The 22,143-nt window shown below is 35.8% G+C and overlaps 3 protein-coding genes and 1 long non-coding RNA gene across 4 annotated transcripts; 2 read left to right on the forward strand and 2 right to left on the reverse strand.

The window, feature by feature from the left end:
- Positions 1-812: 812 nt before the first annotated feature.
- On the reverse strand, positions 813-5,501 carry LOC130502375 (uncharacterized). Its single transcript, XR_008940243.1, has 4 exons — positions 2,596-5,501; positions 1,294-2,520; positions 1,103-1,197; positions 813-1,022 (listed from the first exon to the last, which is right to left on the reverse strand). It is a non-coding gene; the product is annotated as an uncharacterized LOC130502375 (long non-coding RNA).
- A 3,503-nt stretch (positions 5,502-9,004) lies between these two features.
- On the forward strand, positions 9,005-11,662 carry LOC108842821 (vacuolar-processing enzyme gamma-isozyme). Its single transcript, XM_018615854.2, has 9 exons — positions 9,005-9,354; positions 9,492-9,656; positions 9,731-9,887; positions 9,958-10,043; positions 10,129-10,328; positions 10,413-10,461; positions 10,559-10,771; positions 10,874-11,080; positions 11,280-11,662. The coding sequence occupies exons 1-9, from the start codon at positions 9,145-9,147 to the stop codon at positions 11,460-11,462; spliced, it is 1,470 nt and encodes a 489-aa protein (XP_018471356.2). The 5' UTR covers positions 9,005-9,144; the 3' UTR covers positions 11,463-11,662.
- Positions 11,663-11,717: 55 nt separating this feature from the next.
- LOC108842822 (uncharacterized) lies at positions 11,718-13,046 on the reverse strand. The gene is made up of 4 exons (XM_018615855.2): positions 12,858-13,046; positions 12,309-12,416; positions 12,032-12,199; positions 11,718-11,950 (listed from the first exon to the last, which is right to left on the reverse strand). The coding sequence occupies exons 1-4, from the start codon at positions 12,957-12,959 to the stop codon at positions 11,825-11,827; spliced, it is 504 nt and encodes a 167-aa protein (XP_018471357.1). The 5' UTR covers positions 12,960-13,046; the 3' UTR covers positions 11,718-11,824.
- A 1,549-nt stretch (positions 13,047-14,595) lies between these two features.
- Positions 14,596-22,056, forward strand: LOC108843195 (uncharacterized). The gene is made up of 22 exons (XM_018616323.2): positions 14,596-15,696; positions 16,166-16,281; positions 16,417-16,625; positions 16,747-16,866; positions 16,967-17,095; positions 17,189-17,314; positions 17,397-17,452; positions 17,575-17,674; positions 17,744-17,861; positions 17,960-18,169; positions 18,265-18,586; positions 18,681-18,774; positions 18,858-18,966; positions 19,044-19,318; positions 19,403-19,530; positions 19,626-19,860; positions 19,951-20,139; positions 20,216-20,493; positions 20,571-20,763; positions 20,842-21,084; positions 21,180-21,268; positions 21,349-22,056. Exons 1-22 carry the CDS (start codon positions 14,873-14,875, stop codon positions 21,494-21,496), a joined length of 4,311 nt encoding a protein of 1,436 aa, XP_018471825.2. The 5' UTR covers positions 14,596-14,872; the 3' UTR covers positions 21,497-22,056.
- Positions 22,057-22,143: the final 87 nt, after the last annotated feature.

A 22,143-nucleotide genomic window follows, 5' to 3' on the forward strand; every position in this document is an offset into this window, starting at 1 on the left:
CCGTTCGTGTTTCGACCAGAATCAATTAAAGGTGTGGGACTGTTTAGACTGAAGGGATGACTGAAGAAAGATCTATATATAGCTCTATTGCACAGAATTTGAGATCCAGGTTGGACAATCTAAATTTAGGTTTTCATGTTTATTTATGAATAGTTTTTTCAATATATATTCTGTGTTTTGATTTGCTTAAACATCATGTAAGGTCAGGAAAAGAACATTTAATAGGTTAGACAGAGCCTTGTTGCATGTTACAACTCAGTGAAGGATAAATAAAACCCTTGGCGATGTCAAATAGTTTATTTTTCTGGATCAAAATAATTAATTCCTTTTGTTACCATTGAGCAAAATAAAAAGCGAAGAAAACTAAAATGTTTTAAAATATTAAAAATAAGTTATCATGATGTTCAAATCATAATACATATGTTAATAACTATTAGTAAAATGATTATGTCCGCATGTGCGTGCAAAACACCTAGTTATATAGAGTATATCACAATAACAATAATACAAAGAGCATTACGATGGTTGAGCAGAGCTGCAAGTCACAGAAAAATTTATATCTGGATTTATATTAATAAGCCAGAGAAAACGTAATACTATTGATTAATTATGGTTGTACATGGGTAAACGTTATGAATTATGTATGTAAACGTAAATTTTATATCATTGTTGTAGGAAAAACCGTAAGATTGATAACAATGAAACGCTTATTTCTTCCTTTTGATAAGGTGATGTACCTCCTTATTTTGTAATTCAACCACAAACGAAAAGTAAAGATTTTTTTTTCTGAAAGCACCATGGTATAAATTTTGTTTGTCGGAGATACAACGTTGTAGAAAAAAAAGTAGAGTAGGTTTGCAAAATACATAGGAGATCAAGAGAAAAAACAGTTTCAAAACACCAAACGAACACAAGACAAGATCAGCAAGCTACCACTAAATTAGTACGAGTGTGCGGATAAAACACCAAACAATCCAACACAAAAGACAATCAATTGTAGCCTAGACATCATCATCCAGTTCCTGCCCATTCATGAAATAAAACAAATGGTTTGAACATATGATTTACCAAATAATAATAAAATGTATCAAACTTTACTTACCTTTTCAATGCGGGCACGTTTCTCTTCTAGACGCTTCTTCTCATCATCAAAAAAATTGTGTACTCTGTACCAATCCTTTCTTCTCTTGAGAACATCTGAAACATCCATTCATGGGAAACAGGAAAGAAAATTAGTTACCTCCTGGAGAATTAATGTTGGAAACATCCATACATGAATTCAAAAAACCATACTTATGTTAGCTTTGACGAACCATCCGCCAATGAATGCTAAACCAAGAACTAACTCGTCCTGCTCCTCCCAAGCATGCTTGACCCTCGAGGACAAGGGGGAAGAGGCAGAGGCGGTTCTACTAACCCCACTAAATTTTTTAATTTCTTCTTTAACTACATAAAAGTTCAGTCATTGGCCCTCTATTAATCATGTTTTGACCCTTTCGATTTCACATTTCTTAAAAAAACCTTCTTTTCTTTCTTTTTTTCAACCAAAACAAATATAATTTTTATTTTTATCTATAAGATATTAACTCTATTTGTCACATTAAAGTACGCATTTACTATATTAATGTTTTGTTTTAATGTTCTTGTGAATATTCTCGATAAATAATATTAATTGAGATTTAATAATACATTTAATATATTTTCTCTTTCTCTTTTTTTTTTGTTTTCTTAAACATTATATATCTGTCAACATTAACTAAAGTTAGTGTATCTTTAATTAGTGTCTCTCTTTCTCTCTTAACACTGACTAAAATGATCATTGGAAGTTTTATTATAAACAAAAGGGATATGAAATCATATGGACATAAACCAACAAGAGTTTTAGTTTTCTAACCCATACATGATAACTAGAAAATAAAATTATTAATGCATATGAAAATAAATGATAACATATAGAACCATACCTTTCTTATTCAATATCAGTGATTTTTTTTTGGTTGTTCTGCCAATAAACATAAAATTACATTTATTTTTTAACAATTTATTAAAAATCATAATATTATGAGAAAATATAGATTCAATATATATGCACAAATATTGTTATGTTTTTTCATCTTATATGTTTATTATTTTGTATTGATATTTGTATATAAACTGACCCCAAAAAAATTTATTTTTGGATCCGCCACTGAAAAGAAGCAATGGATGAAATCACTTTCCGACAATACTGCATATCTCGAAGACACAAACAAGACTATAATCACGAATACAGAGAAATCGAGAGGGAGATCAGGAATAAAAGAATAATTCTTGCTTAACCTTGGATACTTTTTTTTAATTTTATTTTATTTGTACAGACCGAATCAGTTTACATCTGCTTCCTATCACCGGGTTGTTCTCGCACCTCCTCGTCAAGCGATCCACAAGGAAACGGGATGTAGCTCTTTTGAAAACTTTAAATCAGCCTCCAGAATCAACAGAAAAACCAGACGAGCTTGTTGAGAACCCTCTCCCACCAAACTTCAACCACACAGAACAAACACTCAAAATTGGAATCGGAGGTGAGGTAACGATTGGCAAGAAATAAAAGCTTACAAGAGTCGTGGTTGGCTTCACTAGAGTCGTCACTGGCACCTGATTCATCGCCGTCGCCGCTGTCGCCGCCGTCGCTCGCACTTTCGTCATCATCGTCGCTCGCAGCTGATGCATCATCGTAGCTCTCACCTGATTCATCGTTGTCTTGCTTTCGACCATCGTTTAGGGTCTATTTCCTTAATTGGGACATCATTATTTTATTTTCGACCAATCAGGGCCTGTTTTCATGGGCCATCACGTGGGCATGTCTTGTATATTCTTTTATGTTTTTCCTTTAATGAAATTAGATTTCTGTTTCGTATTCATTTTTTTTCTTTTCTTAAAAACAAAACAAAATAAAATCAGAATAGCAATTTTTTCATATGTTAGTGAATATTTTGTAAAACCATTCATAAATACTAATTTTCTCTATTATTTCTAATTTACAGATTTTAGTTCTTTTTTTTATTAAAAAATGTGCCTTTCATTTTTAAAAGAAAAAAATTGTTATGCAATCATTACTTAGTGTTTAATTAAATGATTTTTCATAATTTTTTTTTTGTTAATCTAATCTATTAAATCTAATGTACTTTTAGAAATTAATCATATTCCCTAATATTTACGTTACCATGCCACTAGCTTCAAATACCATCTTCTTAAAACATTATTAAATCATCCAAATTAAAATTGACAACTCCTATATTTAAGGAATCACACAAATTAATATTATCATATCAATATTCAAATAATTTAAGCTAAAAGGAATGTTTATTAATAATTTCAAATTATCCATATTCCTCTAAAAGAACGTGTAAATTACGTTTAACAATAAATTAGTTAGGATTTTCTTTCTTTTTTGTTACTCTTTTCACAATCCCTATTTACCTATCTTATTAAAGAACTAAAAATGTCGCTACTAATAAAATAAAACGAAGAATATATAAACAACAAATGCTTTGTTTTAGTTAATTCACCTTTTATATATCTATGTTTCATTGTTAACTCATGATATGATATATGTACATACGTCTATATATGTATATATTTATATCTAAATGAGTTAAACAATTTTACAGTTTAAAATAAATAATAAAATATTGATAACCTCGTATTATGCATAACGGTTTGTATTGATTAGTCGTAAATTTTTTTACATTAATTCATAAAAAATACAAAATAATGTGACAAATGACCTGAAGCCAAGTGTTGCAAATAATGCGGATAAAGCGACGTTTATAACAACTAGAGAGTTTTTAAAATTATTTTAGTATGATCCTTCAAATATATGGTTTGGTTGTTAATGAATATTTCATGTGCTTTCTTAGTTTTTTTTAAACAAATCATGGTATTTTAGTATAAAATAATATTCATGAAAATATTTAATTGATTATATTCCGTCCATAATATACACAAGGTGGCAATTTATTAACTATTAACAGAAGAGTGTTTTTTAACTTTTTGTATATATGTTATTTTGATTAAAGATTTTGTAATAATTAGATGTTCTCCCTTAGACTATATTTGAGAAGTGATTTTGTCACATGTCTTTTTTACAATTATTTTCATAAAAATAATATGACATGACTACTAAAATTGATGATATGTCTTATAAGATTAATATGATATGGACAATTATATTTAATGTTAATTTATATTTTTGGTAAACTTTTAAAATATGGTGCAAGAAAAACACCTGGTTTACCTATATTTTGAAAAGAGATACTTATGAACACTAGATAGTTATATCTCATTTAACTCGTGATTATCATTTCAAAGTTGAAAAGTGGACTTGTTTTGAAACCAAATCTCTCATGGAACCGAAACCAAACAAATATTGTTAACAAATAAATCTCATTTGGGATATTATACTTAAGTATCAGCAAGAGAAATGCCTTAGAACTAATATAAAAATATTTTTACTTATTCTAGTTGGCAAAACATAGCTTCCATAAACATGCATAAGTGATCTGATGTGCAAAACAAGAAAAATATATTCATTTACCGTTTGGCAGAACATATAGTTTTTACAAGGGAAATTGGGTTCAATAACCTAAAAAAAAATCATAATTCACTATCTAACTAAAATTCCATCCTCTCTCTTTTCTTTTTCTATCTCTCTCTTTCAAAATCATTTTTTTTTGGTTATTCCCTAAATAAACCCTTTTTACGAAGACTCTTAATTCAATCTTATATACAGAGAAGGGAATCACGATAAATCAAACATCACATTACAATTATCTCACAGTTTCCTCAAAATTTACCAAAGAGTGAAGGAGGAGCCAGGTATGGAAAAGTGAACTAAACAAACAACAAAATTTTGGTGACGACTATTTTGTCATATATGGAAATAATGATCAAGAAGCAGAAATGAGTGAGTGAGTTATTGCATTTGTTCCTTCTTTGCCATGTTCTCTAAAAGGCTGGAGTCTGGAACCAAAGATCAAAACCAGGAAAGAAGACCGGAAACGCAAACTAAGCGAGTCGAAAACAATACAGTACCTTGTTATATCTATAGACATGAGGCCAGTAGTGAGAGCTTGGGATACGTTCAGAGGCTTGATGTTGCTGCTTCCAGTAAGTGGTATGATAGGAAACGGGAAGGAAAACAGCATATTCCTCCTCCACAAACCATGCTTTATTTTTTTTGGTTCCTCAATCTATAAGTCTATGATGGCTTAATATACGAGGATAGGCACACAAAGTTTGCCTCAGCCTAAAATATTTACAAACTACATAATCCTTATAGAAACTTACACCAACTAGCCAACTAGCACAAAAACTGAAACATTGATCAAATCCTGCTTACAAAACCTGTCTTGAGATTTTATGGATTATAAAATTTTAAAAGAATTTATATACATATTTTCTCAATTTTTGGAATCTGTATATATTTATGGATCATGTGCTAATGCTTCACTAAGATTTTATGGATCATGTGCTAATGCTTCGCTAGCATATTCTCATGACTGATCCTGCTGCTAATAAACTAAATAATGAAAGTTTAGTGGTCATTACTCTGTTAATCATGATCAAAAATCTATTTATGAATGCTTTGGTTAATCATATATATACTTGCCCTTATATTTCTAGTTTTCATCTCTCATTTTATTTAAAATATTTCTATTGATGTCACACATACTTTAAAATTATATAATATACAATATATTGATGTCACACATATTTTAAAATTATATAATATACATATAATTATGAAGAAAAATAATTTGATATTCACTTAAAATGAATATCAAGCTTTTTGTTTCATGTATTAATAAAAGTTACATCCAAATTCTAAAAATAATAACCAAATGAATGTCTATTTATTTTGAAATTTACCTCCAAATCTATTAATAATTCAATCTATTAAAAAAAAATAAAAAGTCAGTTAATCGAAAACTAAAATTTTAAATACAAAAACTTTATAAAATGAAAAATTTAATATTTTTTCCTTCAAAATCTAAATATCCGAATCCGACCCGAAATAACCGAACCCGAACTAAAACTACCTGAACCCGACCTGAAGGGGTATTATACTCCTGTATCAAATACCCAAAAATCCGAAAAATCCGATCCGAACACCCACCCATATCTCTACGTATAAAATCACTCCTCGCGACCAGATTCTTCTCCTTGATTCTGATGGAGTACATCTACATATTCTTTTCCATTACGGATAAATAACAAAACCGAAACAAGATTGAATCGCAATTAAAACCATATGAAACCAACTTATATAAATTTTAGGGTCTATGCTGGTTACTATTATAGTATTATTCAGAAAACGAACCAAAACATCAATTAAACTAAAGCCAAATTTCAAAAAAAAAATATCAATTAAATTTACGACGGTTATCTAGGCCCAACATTTAAGGCTTTTCTTGACTACAAAACACTAGTAATATATTTATAAAAATTTTACCAAAATATATTTATAAATTCAAATTTTCATCCAGGACATTATAAAAACTCTAAGCAAAATTACACCCAAAAAAAATTTAGGAGGGGGGCAGCTGCCCCACCCACTCCCCACCTAGCTCCGCCACTCGCGTAAGTAATGAGTAATGACTTTTGTTCGTCTCTTTTGTGTTTTAAAAGTGTGGGATGTACTTAGTAACGAAGAAGTGGCTACGGTGATACTGAATTCTACGAACGAGGTAGGAGCGGCCAACGCGGAGAAAGAGGCGGCCGCTAATGCATTGAGACAGAAATATCCGACGGCTAAGGTCGATGTTATCTCTGTCGTGTGTCTCTCTATCATCAAGTGCCAAACTTTTCAGCGGCGTATATAATTAAACAAACCAACTTGCGAAAAAGATAATGACACGACAGCTTAACCAGACTTCTGTGTTTTGCTTTTGAGTGTGACTGTATGTACATATACCGTTGTATGTTAAGTCGTGCAATTCATTAATTAGAAAAGAAACGATAGACATGTTACGAGCTAGTGTGTGTCGTGGGATGAAAGCAACAAGGACTTTTGACATTTTGGACACACGTCATGGGAATCTATTGAATAATTATTGGAGCTTACCGGAATAACAATTTAAATTTGTTTTCCGAGCTCTCTTGTATTTGCGATATCAATTTTATTTTGAAAAATAATTTGCTATATAATTTTGATGATAAAATCTAACAAAGATGATATAATTGGTTCTAACAAACGGTTGTAATATTTTTACGATTGATATAATATCTAACTTTTCATTTTTTCTTTCTTTATCATATAAAAACTTTAAAATGGAAATGACTTTTTTTTGCTCAACGCATTATAATAAAATACAAAATAAAGATAATTTAATATTTATAACGCCAAATAAGTATTATTGTAAAAATAACTGTGTTCACTATTCAATGCTAAAACTATAAAGTTATGAATGTCGATTTTAAAGTATTTTACCATCTTATATAATTTCCCTTAAGTCGATAGATCGATTTAGGGAGAAAAGTATCATATGTATGGATGCATTGGTTGATTTTGATTGCTTAGGGTGCCAGTTAAGTTAGTGGATAAAAACAAGTGGAAGAAAGAAACAAAAGCCGAAATACATCTTTTTCGTTGCTTGCTAGAGAGACTTGCAAGGAAAAGATTCCATTCACTCTTTTGTATTTTTCTTTTGTGATTCTCTCTGTTTCATTTATATCTTTGTTGCCCCCACAAGCTTTGGCATTCCATCTCTGACTAATAATAGTAGGGTACATAGATTTAGATTCCAAAAGAAGATGGGATAATATATCCTACTGCTATAGATAACGCTAGTGGGGGTATATGACAACAATCGTTTTGCTGTAATTGATTTTGAACGTTCAAAGTTGCAACTACATTTTTTTTTATCTCTTTTCAAACTTGTGATTCGAGTTATCTAGAAAGTTTTTAAGAATTGACCCAACAAACTTTCAAAAAGGTTCAAAAATCTCATAGATTTTCTTTGTTTGTCAACAAAAAAAACTTTTTTTTTTTGCTAAAATTTGTAAAAAGAAGCAACAAAAAAAACTTGCAGCTTTAGTTTTGTATTTTCGAGAATTTATATCTACGAACCTAAACTAACTGGAGAGTATTTGATTATTTATTAAGAAAATCATATTTAGAACTAAAAATATTGTACATACTATATGTAATTTCAGTTTCATCTCCTGTCACTTAACTATTATTAAAAATAAAAAATCTTGATAGATACATGCTAATGAGATACATAAACCAGATGTCAACTGAAAAACACTAGATAAGAGTAAGACATATGATCAAGAACTATAAAAGAAAACAAAACCAACACGGAATCATTTAGAAAGAATTTTTTTTTCTTTGCTAACTTTTGGATCATTTAAAGAATTGCAAAAACTAGTTTTAAAACGTCCAAAATTAATTAGAAATCTTACATAGAAGACGGATCTTTTATGAGTCATGACAAAAAGCTCTCTTGCTCGAGGAGAGTCCATTTCCATAATGGAGAACGATAATGTTTTTATCCTGAGACCATCCATTTCAAACGAACTCTCCAACATAACAAAAGAAAAAACAAAGCCAACAAATAAAGATCTAAAATCACGAGCTGCTAAACCTCAAATTATAAATAAACATAAAAGAAATATTAGCTTCAAGAGACACCGAGCAAGAACATCTCTTCACCAAGAAAGAGTATATACAATTTAGGCATCTTCGAGACCAAATCATCGATCGTTATTTAAGTGTTAAGCAAAGGCTAAAGAAAGCAAACCCCAACAATTTGAATAGAATGAGAAAAAAACAAAAACGGCCTGATCATGATTAGTTGAATTGTATCATCAACAAAGATAAATTTTACAAACCAATGTCATTTTTTCGAGATAATTATCAAAATGTGTCCAGATATGCAAATCTATATATTATAGTAGAAAATAAAAATAATTACGAATTATTCGCTGGCGTGTTTATATAAGCAAAGCTAGATAGACGTGTTTGTTCTCAGATAAGAAGATTCATTTTACAATATTGATTGATTGGTTGACAAAAACAAACAAAAAGAAAAAAAGATTCATTAATAAATAGTCCCCCGGGAAAGATTCATATCCACGTCACCAAACGCCTACCCAACCATGCCACCTGTCCCCGTCGCCGTTCTCCTGCTCTCCTTGATCGCCGTATCCGCCGCGAGACAAAACCCCGAAGACGACGTCATCAAACTCCCCTCGCAAGCTTCTAGGTTCTTCCGCCCTCCCAACAACGACGACGATTCTTCATCATCCGGCACTAGGTGGGCTGTTCTAGTCGCCGGATCGAGTGGTTACTGGAACTACAGGCATCAGGTAATCGTCTCGATTCCTCCTCCGTTTTAATCGAATTTCGCCTCTGATCGAGATAACGTTTATGGATCCATGAGCTTTTAGTGTGAACTCTTCTAGTGTTTATGATGATGATGAGGTTGTAACTAACTTTTTTGCAGGCGGATGTTTGTCATGCTTATCAACTTCTGAGGAAAGGAGGATTGAAAGAGGAGAATATAGTGGTGTTCATGTATGATGATATCGCTGATAACGAAGAGAATCCGAGGAAAGGGATCATTATCAACAGTCCTCATGGAAGTGATGTCTATCAAGGAGTTCCCAAGGTTGCTTTTGCTTTCTCTTTGGTTTGTGCTATCTAAAAGATTCTCTCACTTAATAATCTGTTTGTGTGTGGCAGGATTACACTGGAGATGATGTTACTGTTGATAATCTGTTTGCTGTGATTCTTGGAGACAAGAGTTCTGTTAAGGGAGGGAGTGGGAAGGTTGTGGATAGTGGTCCAAATGATCATATCTTCATATTCTACAGTGACCATGGTGGTCCTGGAGTTCTCGGTGAGTTCTGTGAAATCCAAGAGAGGAGGATGGTTTTTGATTTAAAATATACTGATGGTTCTGTATGCAGGGATGCCGACTTCTCCGTACTTATACGCTAATGATTTGAATGATGTGTTGAAGAAAAAACACTCTTCCGGAAACTACAAAAGTTTGGTGAGTCGCTGAGGTTTCTTATGATATGTTTTTTGTTGTTTGTACTGCATGTGTGAGTAAAATACTAAAACAAGCAAACCTGCAGGTGTTTTATCTCGAAGCTTGTGAGTCTGGAAGTATCTTTGAAGGGCTTCTTGAAGAGGGTTTAAACATCTACGCCACAACTGCATCGAACGCAGTAGAAAGCAGTTGGGGTACCTATTGCCCCGGAGAGGAGCCTAGCCCTCCACCTGAGTATGAAACTTGCTTAGGTGACTTATACAGTGTTGCCTGGATGGAAGACAGGTAAGCTGAAGGATCCCAAGGCGCTGATATTAAATCTCTATGAGTCCTGTATATTGATTCTGATATTTATTTATTATGAAACAGTGGCGTGCACAATCTACAAACTGAGACTCTGCGGCAACAATATGAACTTGTAAGCTTCTTGTTTTATCTGCAAATCTTGTAATAGTAATGATGGAGATGAGCTTTCTCAACTGTAACTTGGCTAATGTGTGTCCTTGTGTTTTCAGGTGAAAAGGAGGACTGTAGGTTCTGGGTCGAGTTATGGTTCTCATGTCATGCAATACGGCGATGTAGGACTTAACAAGAATAAGCTCGACCTTTACATGGGAACAAACCCTGCCAACGACAACTTCACCTTTGTGGATGCTAATTCACTGACGCCACCACCTTCAAGAGTTACAAACCAGCGTGATGCAGATCTTGTCCATTTCTGGGATAAGGTTCTTTTTTCTTATCTTCTTTACATATTTTAGATACTTCAGTAGTTTCTGTTAGTTCCGGTGAATTTACAATTCTTTGGCCTTGTTATTGTTTTCGTGAAGTACCGAAAGGCACCAGAAGGTTCCACCAGAAAAACAGAAGCGCAGAAGCAAGTCCTTGAAGCCATGTCTCACAGACTTCATGTTGATAACAGTGTGAAACTTGTAGGCAAACTCTTATTTGGCATTTCAGAAGGTTCTGAAGTACTAAACAAAGTAAGGCCTGCTGGACAACCACTCGCCGATGACTGGAGTTGCCTTAAAAACATGGTAAATAAATACTTTACTTGCCAATCTTATCATCAGCTCTTTACATCATTGCAACGAGCTCCATAGGATCTCTATATAAGATAGAAAAGTCAGTTTGTGGAGCCCAGAACTGTATTATTAGTCTAGGCTACTGAGAGGTCAGACACTTGCTTCTCTAGTGATTGATAAGAAAACACATAACCTTCATTGTATGGTGTAGGTGAGAGCTTTTGAGAGACACTGTGGATCCCTGTCGCAGTACGGTATCAAGCACATGAGGTCCTTTGCAAACATCTGCAACGAAGAGATCCAAATGGAGCAAATGGAAGAGGCAGCTTCACAGGCTTGCACCTCAATCCCACCTGGTCCTTGGAGCTCTCTTCACCGTGGATTCAGTGCTTAAAAACCCTAATCCCTCTTTGCATTTGTTAATACTAGTACCAATGCGCAAATATTCCTATTCCTGTTTCGATTTGTAATGGTTAATCTCCCTGTATCTCATTATCAGTTCCCTCTTCATTGTGTAATTACAGATTATCCATTTGCTAATGTACAAAATGCTTGTAGAAGCTGAAGTTAATGTATACAAAGGTTTGCTTATTATATACGTTCTCCGTTGCAAATTTCTAAAACTTTGGATTGCTGACGAGAATTGGAATTGAGTTCCAGAATATGGTAACTTTTATTAGAACTGAGTAAATGAGTTTTTACATACACAAAGTTTGTAGAGAATCAGAAAACAGAACAATGGACCCCTGAAGTCTTTTACTTGGTGACGGTGAAGCTTGCACGGAAGTTTGATATCATAACAGGGCACTCGCCCTTCTCATCGTACTCTGTGAACTCCTCTCCGCTCGACAAATCAATCTCATCAAACTTGGTTCCAGATTCCTGTTCAGGCCAGACCAAAAAAAAAACTCAGCTCACGAGAGCTGCAAGTAAAGTATTAAGCATCAAAGAGTTACAACATACAGCTTCAGCTTTCCAAAATCCACCAAATCCAAAATCGATGGGTTCATAGCCTCGACAGTCAAACACCATAAGAGGGGCATGCTCTCCAGCCTCAGAATCTTCAAGAGTTAAAGGACGACCTTTTCCAGGAATCATTGTCACATTCCCTTCCCTTCCACAGAACTTGCACTATAGAATAAACTCACCAAGTCAATTTCAAGCCAAAAGCATAAAGAAAATGTCCTTAAAAACATGCATATTATAAAGAGATGACGAAAGAGTAAAGATCAGTGATTACCTTCTGAACAAGATGACAAGTACCCCTACCTCCAGGTGGAGTAAAAGTCTCGTTCAAAGTCACACATGTTTCTTTCTGAGTCACCTCTCCACATTGTTCGCATTTCAACTAAAACACACACATGAAAACAATCTGTTAAATTAAATACTTTCCATGCTAAATATGAGGGAGGAGACAAGCAAGACATCATCTACTGAGTCATCATCATTGAGGAAGACTCAGAATAACAATTAGGCAGTGACACGACCAATACTTTTTTTTTTTTGTGCGACGACACGACCAATACTATTTGATCTTGCTCACTTATTACAGAAAAAAAAAAACACTTGGCAGTTTTGTTTCCGACAACAACCAGTGACTGTTCTGTCAAAGCTCAAACGGAAACTCTGAACAGGAAATACCTTGAGCAGCTACAAGCACCATGAGAGCATTTTACAGTAAAAAAAAATCAAACTTTTAAGCCTAAAGCTATGCAGAGGAACGGTTAATCATATACAAAAAGTAAACGAAGCGATGAAACGAATCTAGGGCTGTAAAAATGGAGGAAACCTTGAAGAGGTAAGGGAAGTTGGGATCGTCGCATCCACCGGAGGGTTGGAGATTAGTGAGATTCTCGAGATCAGCTGTTATCTTAAGCACATAGTTCACCATCTTCTTCTTCTCCCTTCTTAAGAATCTCCTTCTGACCCAGGTGGTTTTAACTTTTAAGGTCTTGAGAATGAACAAGTGTGCTTTACAGGCCGGCCGGATCCGGTTATTGACATACAAGTTCGACATCTGTTAGTGGACTACAATGATTGGATTTTTGATGTCTCATTTCTCGTTGGATTATTAGCCAAACTAGAAAACTCGGCCCACTAATCATTTTGAAGCTTTATTTTTATTTATATTTAAATGGTTTTCCATATAATAGCTAATTCAATTTTCTTTCACAATTGTACAAGACATAATGATTTTGATTTTTGACAATATTATCTAGCAAACAATAGCTAACTAGACTTGTGAGCACTTATTTACATACTTCACTAAAGTTTTGAAAATAAGAAAAGTCGATCGAATCTATTTCGAACTTGGACAGTAAACAGTGTAAATATCTTTGGTCTCCGAGTCTCTTATCTTAATTCTCACACATGTATTGCAAGTCAGAAATTTAGGCTACAACAACATTTGTACGCTATTATATAAAACACACGTTATAAATCTTTTTTTTTTCTCTTCAAAACAACAACATACAGAAGCGCTCCTGTGGTACGCTTTGTTACTTTCTGACATAATATGTCACCGCAAGAAAAGAAAATATAAAAGAATGTAAAAGGCTCGTGCGAATAGTGGGAACGCACCAACACGCAACCTCTTTGAGGAATCCATCAACAACCAAACACGTTGAACTAAAGTCAATCTATTGTCTTTGCCATTTGGCTTGACGTCGGTTTCGGAAAGCCACACACGTACGTAGTGTACATTTGCTTCGTGCCCAATCAATCCCACAGTGTAATTCCCTTTAAGTTGATTCGTCATTACTTGCACATTATTGTCGTCATTATCATTTTACTTTTTGTAATCAATAATGTGGCGGATACTATCTATTCTACGTTAATCTCCAACACATAAAATACAGTCCACAAATAAATAATCAGAAAGATTAGACTCTTGGTCCCTATTTGATTGACCGTTACACTATCACTTTCGCAAAAGCATCTAGTCATTACTTTGATGTTTTCTTTTGATATATACGTAAACTAGATATCTAAGTTTTCCACTTTTTTTTTATAAATATCCAACTTAATTTAATTTGTTTTCTTTTCTGCAAAAGAATTATGATATGTTGAAAATATATTCTTAGGCTTGAAAATGGTCTAGTGAAACTTCAGCCCATTATATTCTACGGTCAACAACAAGTGGATATTTGTTTTTTTTTTATATTTCTGTTGAACGTAAAGGTAAAAGTATTTAAATTTTCTTTCAACAAAGAAAAATAAAATAATAATACAAAAAAAATACAGGATCAGTTTCAATTTATGAAAAAACTAAAAAATAATTGAATAATGAAGATTCTTTTTTTGTTTTGCATTTTTCCTTCAACTGAAGTTTTCTAAATTCGCTAATAAATAACTAGAGATTCTTATTTTTTTATTCCTAATTAAAGTCTGAAGAACGAAAACAAAAAGTTTTAATTAAGTTTGGTCGTTTTAGCGTATATATTAACACATGTCATAAACTCATTGGTTAGCATAAAAAGAAAGTCTCACGTGTAACGCGAAAGCTAAAAGCTTTCTAAAACTTTTCTCCACCATCTACCGAACAAAGCGCGCCTCTCCCTTCCTTCCTTCAACCTCCTCGCACTCTCTCTCTCTAGACAAAACAAAACCAAAGCTATCTTCTTCTTCTCTCTCCCTCCTCTGTCTCGACGACCATATGTTCAAAACTCTGTTCTGTCTCTTCGTATAAATCTTTCTTAATTTTCTTTTCTGATTTTAATTTTTTTTCGTAAGCGACGCAACGGTTAATGTCATCGTTATATGGCAACTCTCATCTGTAGATGATCAGAATCCTCATTCAAAATAATGAGACTCTATCTCCGTTTCGCCCTCTTCATCGTCCTCTACGTGTTAACCGCAAATCCGAAACTAATCGCGTCGTGGGATGACGAGACTCCGATTAGATTCGACGTAGACCACAATCCTCCCACACCTTCTCCGTCGCCTGCGCCGGAGCCATCGCCTAAACCGGACGACGACGAATCCTCCGTTTCGTGCGTCGACGACCTGCACGGCGTCGGCTCGCTGGACACCACGTGCAAACTCGTCGCCGATTTGAATCTCACGCGTGACCGTTACATCTCCGGCAGAGGCAACCTCGACGTCTTGCCCGGCGTCAGATTGGTCTGCAGTATCCCCGGGTGCTCGGTGACGGTCAACATCTCCGGGAACTTCTCGCTGGCCGAGAACTCGACGGTCGTCGCCGGGAGTTTCCGTCTCGCGGCGGATAACGCCGATTTCGCGGTCGGCTCGGCGGTGGACACCACTGGGTTGGGCGGGGAACCGCCGTACGGGGCCAGCGGGACGCCGGAGGGAGTGGAAGGAGCCGGCGGAGGATACGGTGGGAGAGGGGCTTGCTGTTTGTCCGATACGACGGGGAAGCTTCCCGGGGACGTGTGGGGTGGGGATGTGTACGGCTGGTCGTCTCTCGAGAAGCCGGAGGTTTATGGTAGCAGAGGTGGGTCCACGAGCAATGAGGTTGACTACGGTGGAGGTGGCGGCGGAACGGTGGGGATGGAGGTTTTAGGGCGTGTGGGGCTAAACGGCAGCGTTTTGGCTGATGGGGCAAGTGGTGGAGTCAAAGGTGGTGGTGGGTCCGGCGGCAGCATCTTCGTCATGGCACATAAAATGTAAACTCTTTTCTTTAATATTTGTTTTAATGACTCTGATAGTTTCTTTCTTTAACGGGAGAGAGTTTTGATTATTTTAGGATTTGTATTGGTTTAGTGATGTTGAGAAAAAAGATAAAAGAAAGAGTTATTAGTACTCTTCTGATTCCACATTAGGTGGTTGGTGGTAACTTAAATGCAAACAAAGGTCTAAGCTTAGACCTTTAATTATTGCTGCATTTAGCATCTGCCTTTTTCTGAATCCACTTTTGTTTTGTTTTGCTTTGCTAGTGAATAGTGAGAGCTTAATATTAGAAAGCTCCAAACTTTTAATGAGAGTTTTAGTTACAATCTATTGTTAGAAACCACTTCCTCTATGTAAGTATTATTATGCTATCCCCATTTGATGGGTTGTTGGTGCAGAGGTATAATAGCTTCTTTTGGTTCTTGATTTGATCTCTGAAAAATACTGTTTTGGTTCATGCCACAGGGAAGGAAATGGTCTTATAAGTGCATCTGGAGGTGATGGTTATGCTGGTGGAGGTGGTGGACGAGTGTCTGTTCATATATACAGCCGCCACTCTGAACCTAAAATCTTTATCCATGGTGAGGCTTTCAGTTTTGGTCTATAACCATTCCTTAAATTGATATTACGATGATGATACTGCGCTTGGACGTGTCTTGACAACTCATCTTGATGGTCCCCTCTTTGTTTAATAATAAGTAACCTTTTTTTTGTAGGAGGTAGTAGTTTTGGTTGTCAAGAAAATGCTGGAGCTTCTGGGACACTGTATGATGTTGTTTCAGAGAGCTTAACTATAGACAACGAGAATAAGACAACATTTACAGACACTCTTCTCTTGGAGTTCCCTTACCATCGCCTTTTCACTAATTTATATATCCAAAATATGGCCAAAGTTGCTGTTCCTTTGCGTTGGAGCCGTGTCCAGGTTTGTGCAAATTACTGACATTCTTGACATTGTCATCATCTTTTGGTCATTGTGGTAAAGATTTTTAAGAATATTTTTTGAGGTACTATAGAGGGTTATATATATGTTACTGGTATTACAGGTTCAAGGATCAATAAGTTTGTCAAATGGTGGAGAGTTGAACTTTGGCCTTGCTCGTTATGCTTCTTCAGAATTTGAATTATTCGCAGAGGAAGTCTTGATGAGCAATTCTGCTATCAAGGTACCCTATTAAACTTGAAAATAAATGAATTTTGAAAACTCGTTTGGTTTTTTATTTATTTAATTATATGTACTAAATGGATCTCTATGTTATGTGTTAGGTGTTTGGGGCTTTGCGTATGACAGTGAAGGTGTTCTTGATGTTGAAGTCAAGAATGTTTATTGATGGTGGTGGAGTGACAATGTTGGGGACTTCAATGCTCGATATTAGTAATCTGTTAGTGCTCAAGGTATTCTAATTATATTCATTTAATTATTTCGCTGCTGAATAGTAGTAGACAATCCTATAATTTTGCTCTTTTATTATTTGTTTATTTATACAGGAGTCATCAGTGATACAATCCAATGGAAACCTCGGAGTACATGGGCAGGGTCTGTTACATCTAAGAGGCGCCGGAGATACAATAGAAGCACAGCGTCTGATTTTGTCTCTTTTTTATAGCATCAAGGTAAGAAAGATAACCCACATCATATGGACTGTTACATCTAATGTTACTAGGTAAAGAGTGGGCGTTTTTATGATTTGTGAAGGTTGGAGCTGGAGCGGTTTTGCGTGGTCCTTTGCAGAATACATCAACTGGTGGCCTGTAAGTTCCGAAGGTTCGGATGATCCTTCAACAAAACTCACTCTCATCTTTGTATTAGCATTTTGTTTTGTTGTACTACTGAGCCAGTGAAAACTTTTATGTTTGGTTTTATTTTTCAAAAGCACTCCAAAGCTTTACTGTCAACGTGAAGATTGTCCTGTTGAACTACTCCACCCGCCGGAGGATTGCAATGTCAATTCATCTCTTCCATTCACTCTTCAGGTGCTTAACTTGTTTACAGAAGAAATATGAATGAATGAAAATGTGCCTAATAGTTTTCTTTGTTTGTAGATCTGCCGAGTTGAGGATATTACTGTCGAAGGTCTCATCAAAGGATCTGTTATACATTTCCATCTGGCTAGAACCGTCCTTGTCCGCTCTTCTGGAACAATAACTGGAGATGGGATGGGTAAGGCACATATACTCATTGAACATGATTCTCCTGATTTGTGTCTTATTTGTTATGTGAACCATTTTTTGAGAGATTTAATTTATGTATGTACACAGGCTGCAAAGGTGGAGTTGGGACAGGTAGGTTTCTGAGAAGCGGTATTGGGAGTGGTGGTGGACATGGTGGTAAAGGTGGAAGCGGTTGTTACAATCATACTTGCATTGAGGGTGGCGATTCTTATGGAAATGCAGATCTACCGTGTGAACTTGGTAGTGGAAGTGGAGATGAAGAGTCATCAGATTCAGTTGCTGGTGGTGGAATCATTGGTAAGTCATGTTACACATTTGGTATTCAATAATTTTTTTGAACTTCTGAAATATATCTCTTCCTAATAAGTTTATTTTCTTACCAATTCGTGAAGTGATTGGTTCGCTTGAGCACCCACTTTCAAGCTTGTCACTTGAGGGATCGATAACAACTGATGGTGAGACTCCCAGGAAGACGCTTAAAACCATAAGTAATACAAGTCTAGGACCTGGTGGTGGTTCAGGTGGAACAGTGCTTTTGTTCTTGCGCACACTTGAGATAGCGAAGTCAGCTATTCTCTCTAGTATTGGGGGAAACGGTAGTCTAAAGGGAGGTGGTGGGGGAAGTGGTGGAAGGATTCATTTTCACTGGTCGGATATTCCAACTGGTGATGTTTATCATCACATTGCCAACGTAAAGGGAAGAGTTTATGTAAGGTTTGTCATAACAAGTTCCTACACAACAAAACTCTGCTCTTATCCTGTTTTTTGATACTCTAATTTCTCTTCTTGATTGTATTACTGATTATAGAGGAGGGTTGGGTGCAAGTGAAGATAACGTTGGAGAGGCAGGTACTTTGACTGGTAAAGCTTGTCCAGAAGGTCTCTATGGTCTATACTGCGAGGTATGTGTTATTTTATTGCTGTCCGTCGTTACATTGTTGGTCTAACACGCTTCAAACCATCTACATGTTGCAATATTCTACAGGAATGTCCAGTTGGAACTTATAAGAATGTTACTGGATCTGATAAAGCTTTGTGTAACCTTTGTCCGCCTAGAGATCTTCCTCATCGTGCTGTATATGTCACTGTTCGAGGTACTTTTTGTATGATAAAACATTGGGCGGTCTATGAGGTTGAGTTACAATAACTTTGATACTTGGTTCTTTGACAGGTGGTGTTGCAGAAGCTCCTTGTCCATATCAATGCGTTTCTGACAGATACCACATGCCGCATTGTTATACTACACTAGAAGAGTTAATATACACGTTTGGTGGACCCTGGTTGTTCGGCATTCTTTTAGTAGTCGTGCTCCTTCTACTAGCACTTGTCTTTAGCGTTGCTCGAATGAAATTTATAAGTGGTGAGGAGGTACACGGAGCTGCTGCTACAACTCATCATGGCTCTCAGATTGATCACTCGTTCCCATTCCTGGAGTCATTGAACGAGGTATGTGAAAGGAAGAGGAAATAGTATTTTTGGTTGCTAGTTTCCTTATATAATTAATAATTGTGTTTTTATCTTATTATTCAGGTGATGGAGACAAGCAGGGTGGAGGAGTCACAGGGACACATGCATAGGATATATTTCTTAGGTCCTAATACATTTAGTGAACCTTGGCATCTTTCTCATACTCCTCCTGATGAAATAAAAGAGATTGTGTAAGTTACTACTTATTAGTTATTACCTTTCCAAAGTTGTTTGTGAAATAACCTTTTGGTTAGGTCTCCTCATTTGATTTTTTTTCTTCTTTCAGGTACGAGGCTGCGTTTAATGGATTTGTTGACGAGATAAATGCTATAGCCGCATACCAGTGGTGGGAGGGTGCGATATACATAGTGCTTTCAGTTCTTGTCTATCCTCTTGCGTGGTCGTGGCAGCAATCACGTAGGAGGCTGAAGTTTCAGAAACTACGTGACTTTGTACGATCAGAATATGACCATTCTTGTCTACGCTCATGTCGTTCAAGGGCATTATATGAAGGGCTAAAGGTACATATTCTATCTATTAGAAAGAGAGAGAGAGAGAGATAAAGTGTTAATGGTAATAATCATTGGAAGTTGTGATGTGAATGTGTGCAGGTAGCTGCTACTCCTGATTTGATGCTAGCTCATCTAGATTTCTTCCTTGGTGGGGATGAAAAGAGAAACGATCTTCCTCCTCCGGTTCATGAAAGATTCCCAATGCCTTTAGTTTTTGGAGGGGATGGAAGTTACATGGCTTATTACACACTCCAAAGCGACGATATTCTGACCAGTCTTTTGAGCCAGGTTCGGTCTTTTTCTTGTTTTGAGTGTTAATGACTGCAAAAAAATGTCATACTGAATTTACTTTCTTTTTTAATAGTTGGTCCCACCAACCACTTGGTACCGGTTTGTAGCTGGTCTGAACGCTCAGCTGCGCCTGGTTCAGCAAGGGAAACTGAGGTCAACGTTTCGCTCGGTTATGAGATGGATTGAGACTCACGGAAACCCCGCCTTGAAAAGAAATGGTGTACGTGTTGACCTAGCTAGGTTTCAGACCTCGCCTTCCTCGTCTTGCCAGTATGGAATCCTTGTTCAGACCATTGTAGATGATGAAGTGGCATCAAATGAAACAGAACAGCAGCAGCAGCAGCATCCATGGTAAAAGAAATTTCACTTCTCCTCTCTCTGCTGTTTACTTGCCAAAGATTCATTCATTCACACAAATCATTTTGCAGGGGGTTACAAATTGATAATACGTCTAGTGATTTGCATTTTACACAATCTCCAAGTAGCTCAATCAATCATTTCAGACACCGAGACTGCGGAGAAATCATAGACATTGGCAGCTTACAGTTTCTCAAAGAAGAAAAAGATGTCCTCTCTCTCTTATCCTTCTTGATTCATAACTCAAAACCTGTTGGCCATCAGGTAAAAGCCTCTCCCTGATATTGCATTCTTTTTCTTTTAATTTCTACCAATGGGTTTTGAAATGTGGTGTGATTACAGGATCTGGTTGGTTTGGTTATCTCGGTGCTACTCCTAGGAGATCTAACTCTAATGTTACTCACTCTGCTCCAACTCTACTCAATATCTATGCTGGACGTTTTTCTCGCTCTGTTTATTTTACCTCTCAGCATCATTTTCCCATTCCCTGCTGGAGTCAGCGCTTTGTTTAGCCACGGACCAAGACGCTCTGCTGGACGCACTCGCGTCTATGCTTTGTGGAACCTCACATCTCTGGTCAATGTCGTAAGTAAAGTGACCTTCTATGGTTTCTGCAGTCTCCTTCTCCTTCTCTTACATGACTAAAAAAAACCTTTTGTGTCTGGTGTGTGTTTTGGCAGGTTGTTGCGTTTGTGTGTGGATATATTCACTATCATGGCTCATCAGCTGGAAAAAAGATTCCATATCTCCAGCCTTGGAACATTAGCATGTGAGAAGGACCATTAAACTCAAACCTTGTAATAACACATTCTTTATTTTGTGACATCTACTAAACATTTGTTTTTGCAGGGACGAGAATGAATGGTGGATATTCCCAGGCGCTTTGTTCTTGTGCAAAGTGTTGCAATCCCAACTAGTAAACTGGCATGTTGCAAATCTCGAGATACAAGATTACTCCTTGTACAGTGATGACTCTGAGCTGTTCTGGCAGTCGTAAGACACGAAACAAGACCATAATTTAATACAATACACAGGTGAAGGGAGCTGGTATTTTTTTTATATAAAAGGCGTCTTCTGGTGGTGCAACAAGCTGATTCAAAGATATTTCAGGTGAATATAGCTCTAACTCTTTAGGAAAAGTAGTAAAAGGAATGAATAATCCTGAAAAATCGTGAGAACATAAAAGCATATGCTTGTATTTGATTCCCACACCCAAGATCCATCTTGTCTTTTACTTCGATGGATTTTATCAGATGATCCGGACCAGGATGTTCGTTTTGCTGTTTCTAGTGATGTCTATTTTTTACTACAAAGATTGTCTTGATACTCTGCTGTCTTTGTTTTCTGAATGAATGGTATCTAAGTATTGGCTGCCAAGTTGAGTAACATAATTATATACATTTATTAGGGGGCATGGGATGTGAATTTGTAACAATTCTCAAATTCTATTGTTATTGGTTAAGAGATTCTAAGATTCTTGCTAAAATCTAATGTTATTTGTTTTATGATTGTTTAGTGACTTATGAAATCTTTTGTTATTCAAAATGTTTGGTTTTTAATGATTCTATAATACCATCAAATCCACTGTTATTGAGATTTGAATTCTAGACATTTCTTTTAAGTTTTTTGAGAATTGAAATTAAA

The sequence above is a fragment of the Raphanus sativus genome, unplaced genomic scaffold, assembly GCF_000801105.2.
Source record: "Raphanus sativus cultivar WK10039 unplaced genomic scaffold, ASM80110v3 Scaffold0529, whole genome shotgun sequence".
NCBI lineage: Eukaryota > Viridiplantae > Streptophyta > Magnoliopsida > Brassicales > Brassicaceae > Raphanus > Raphanus sativus.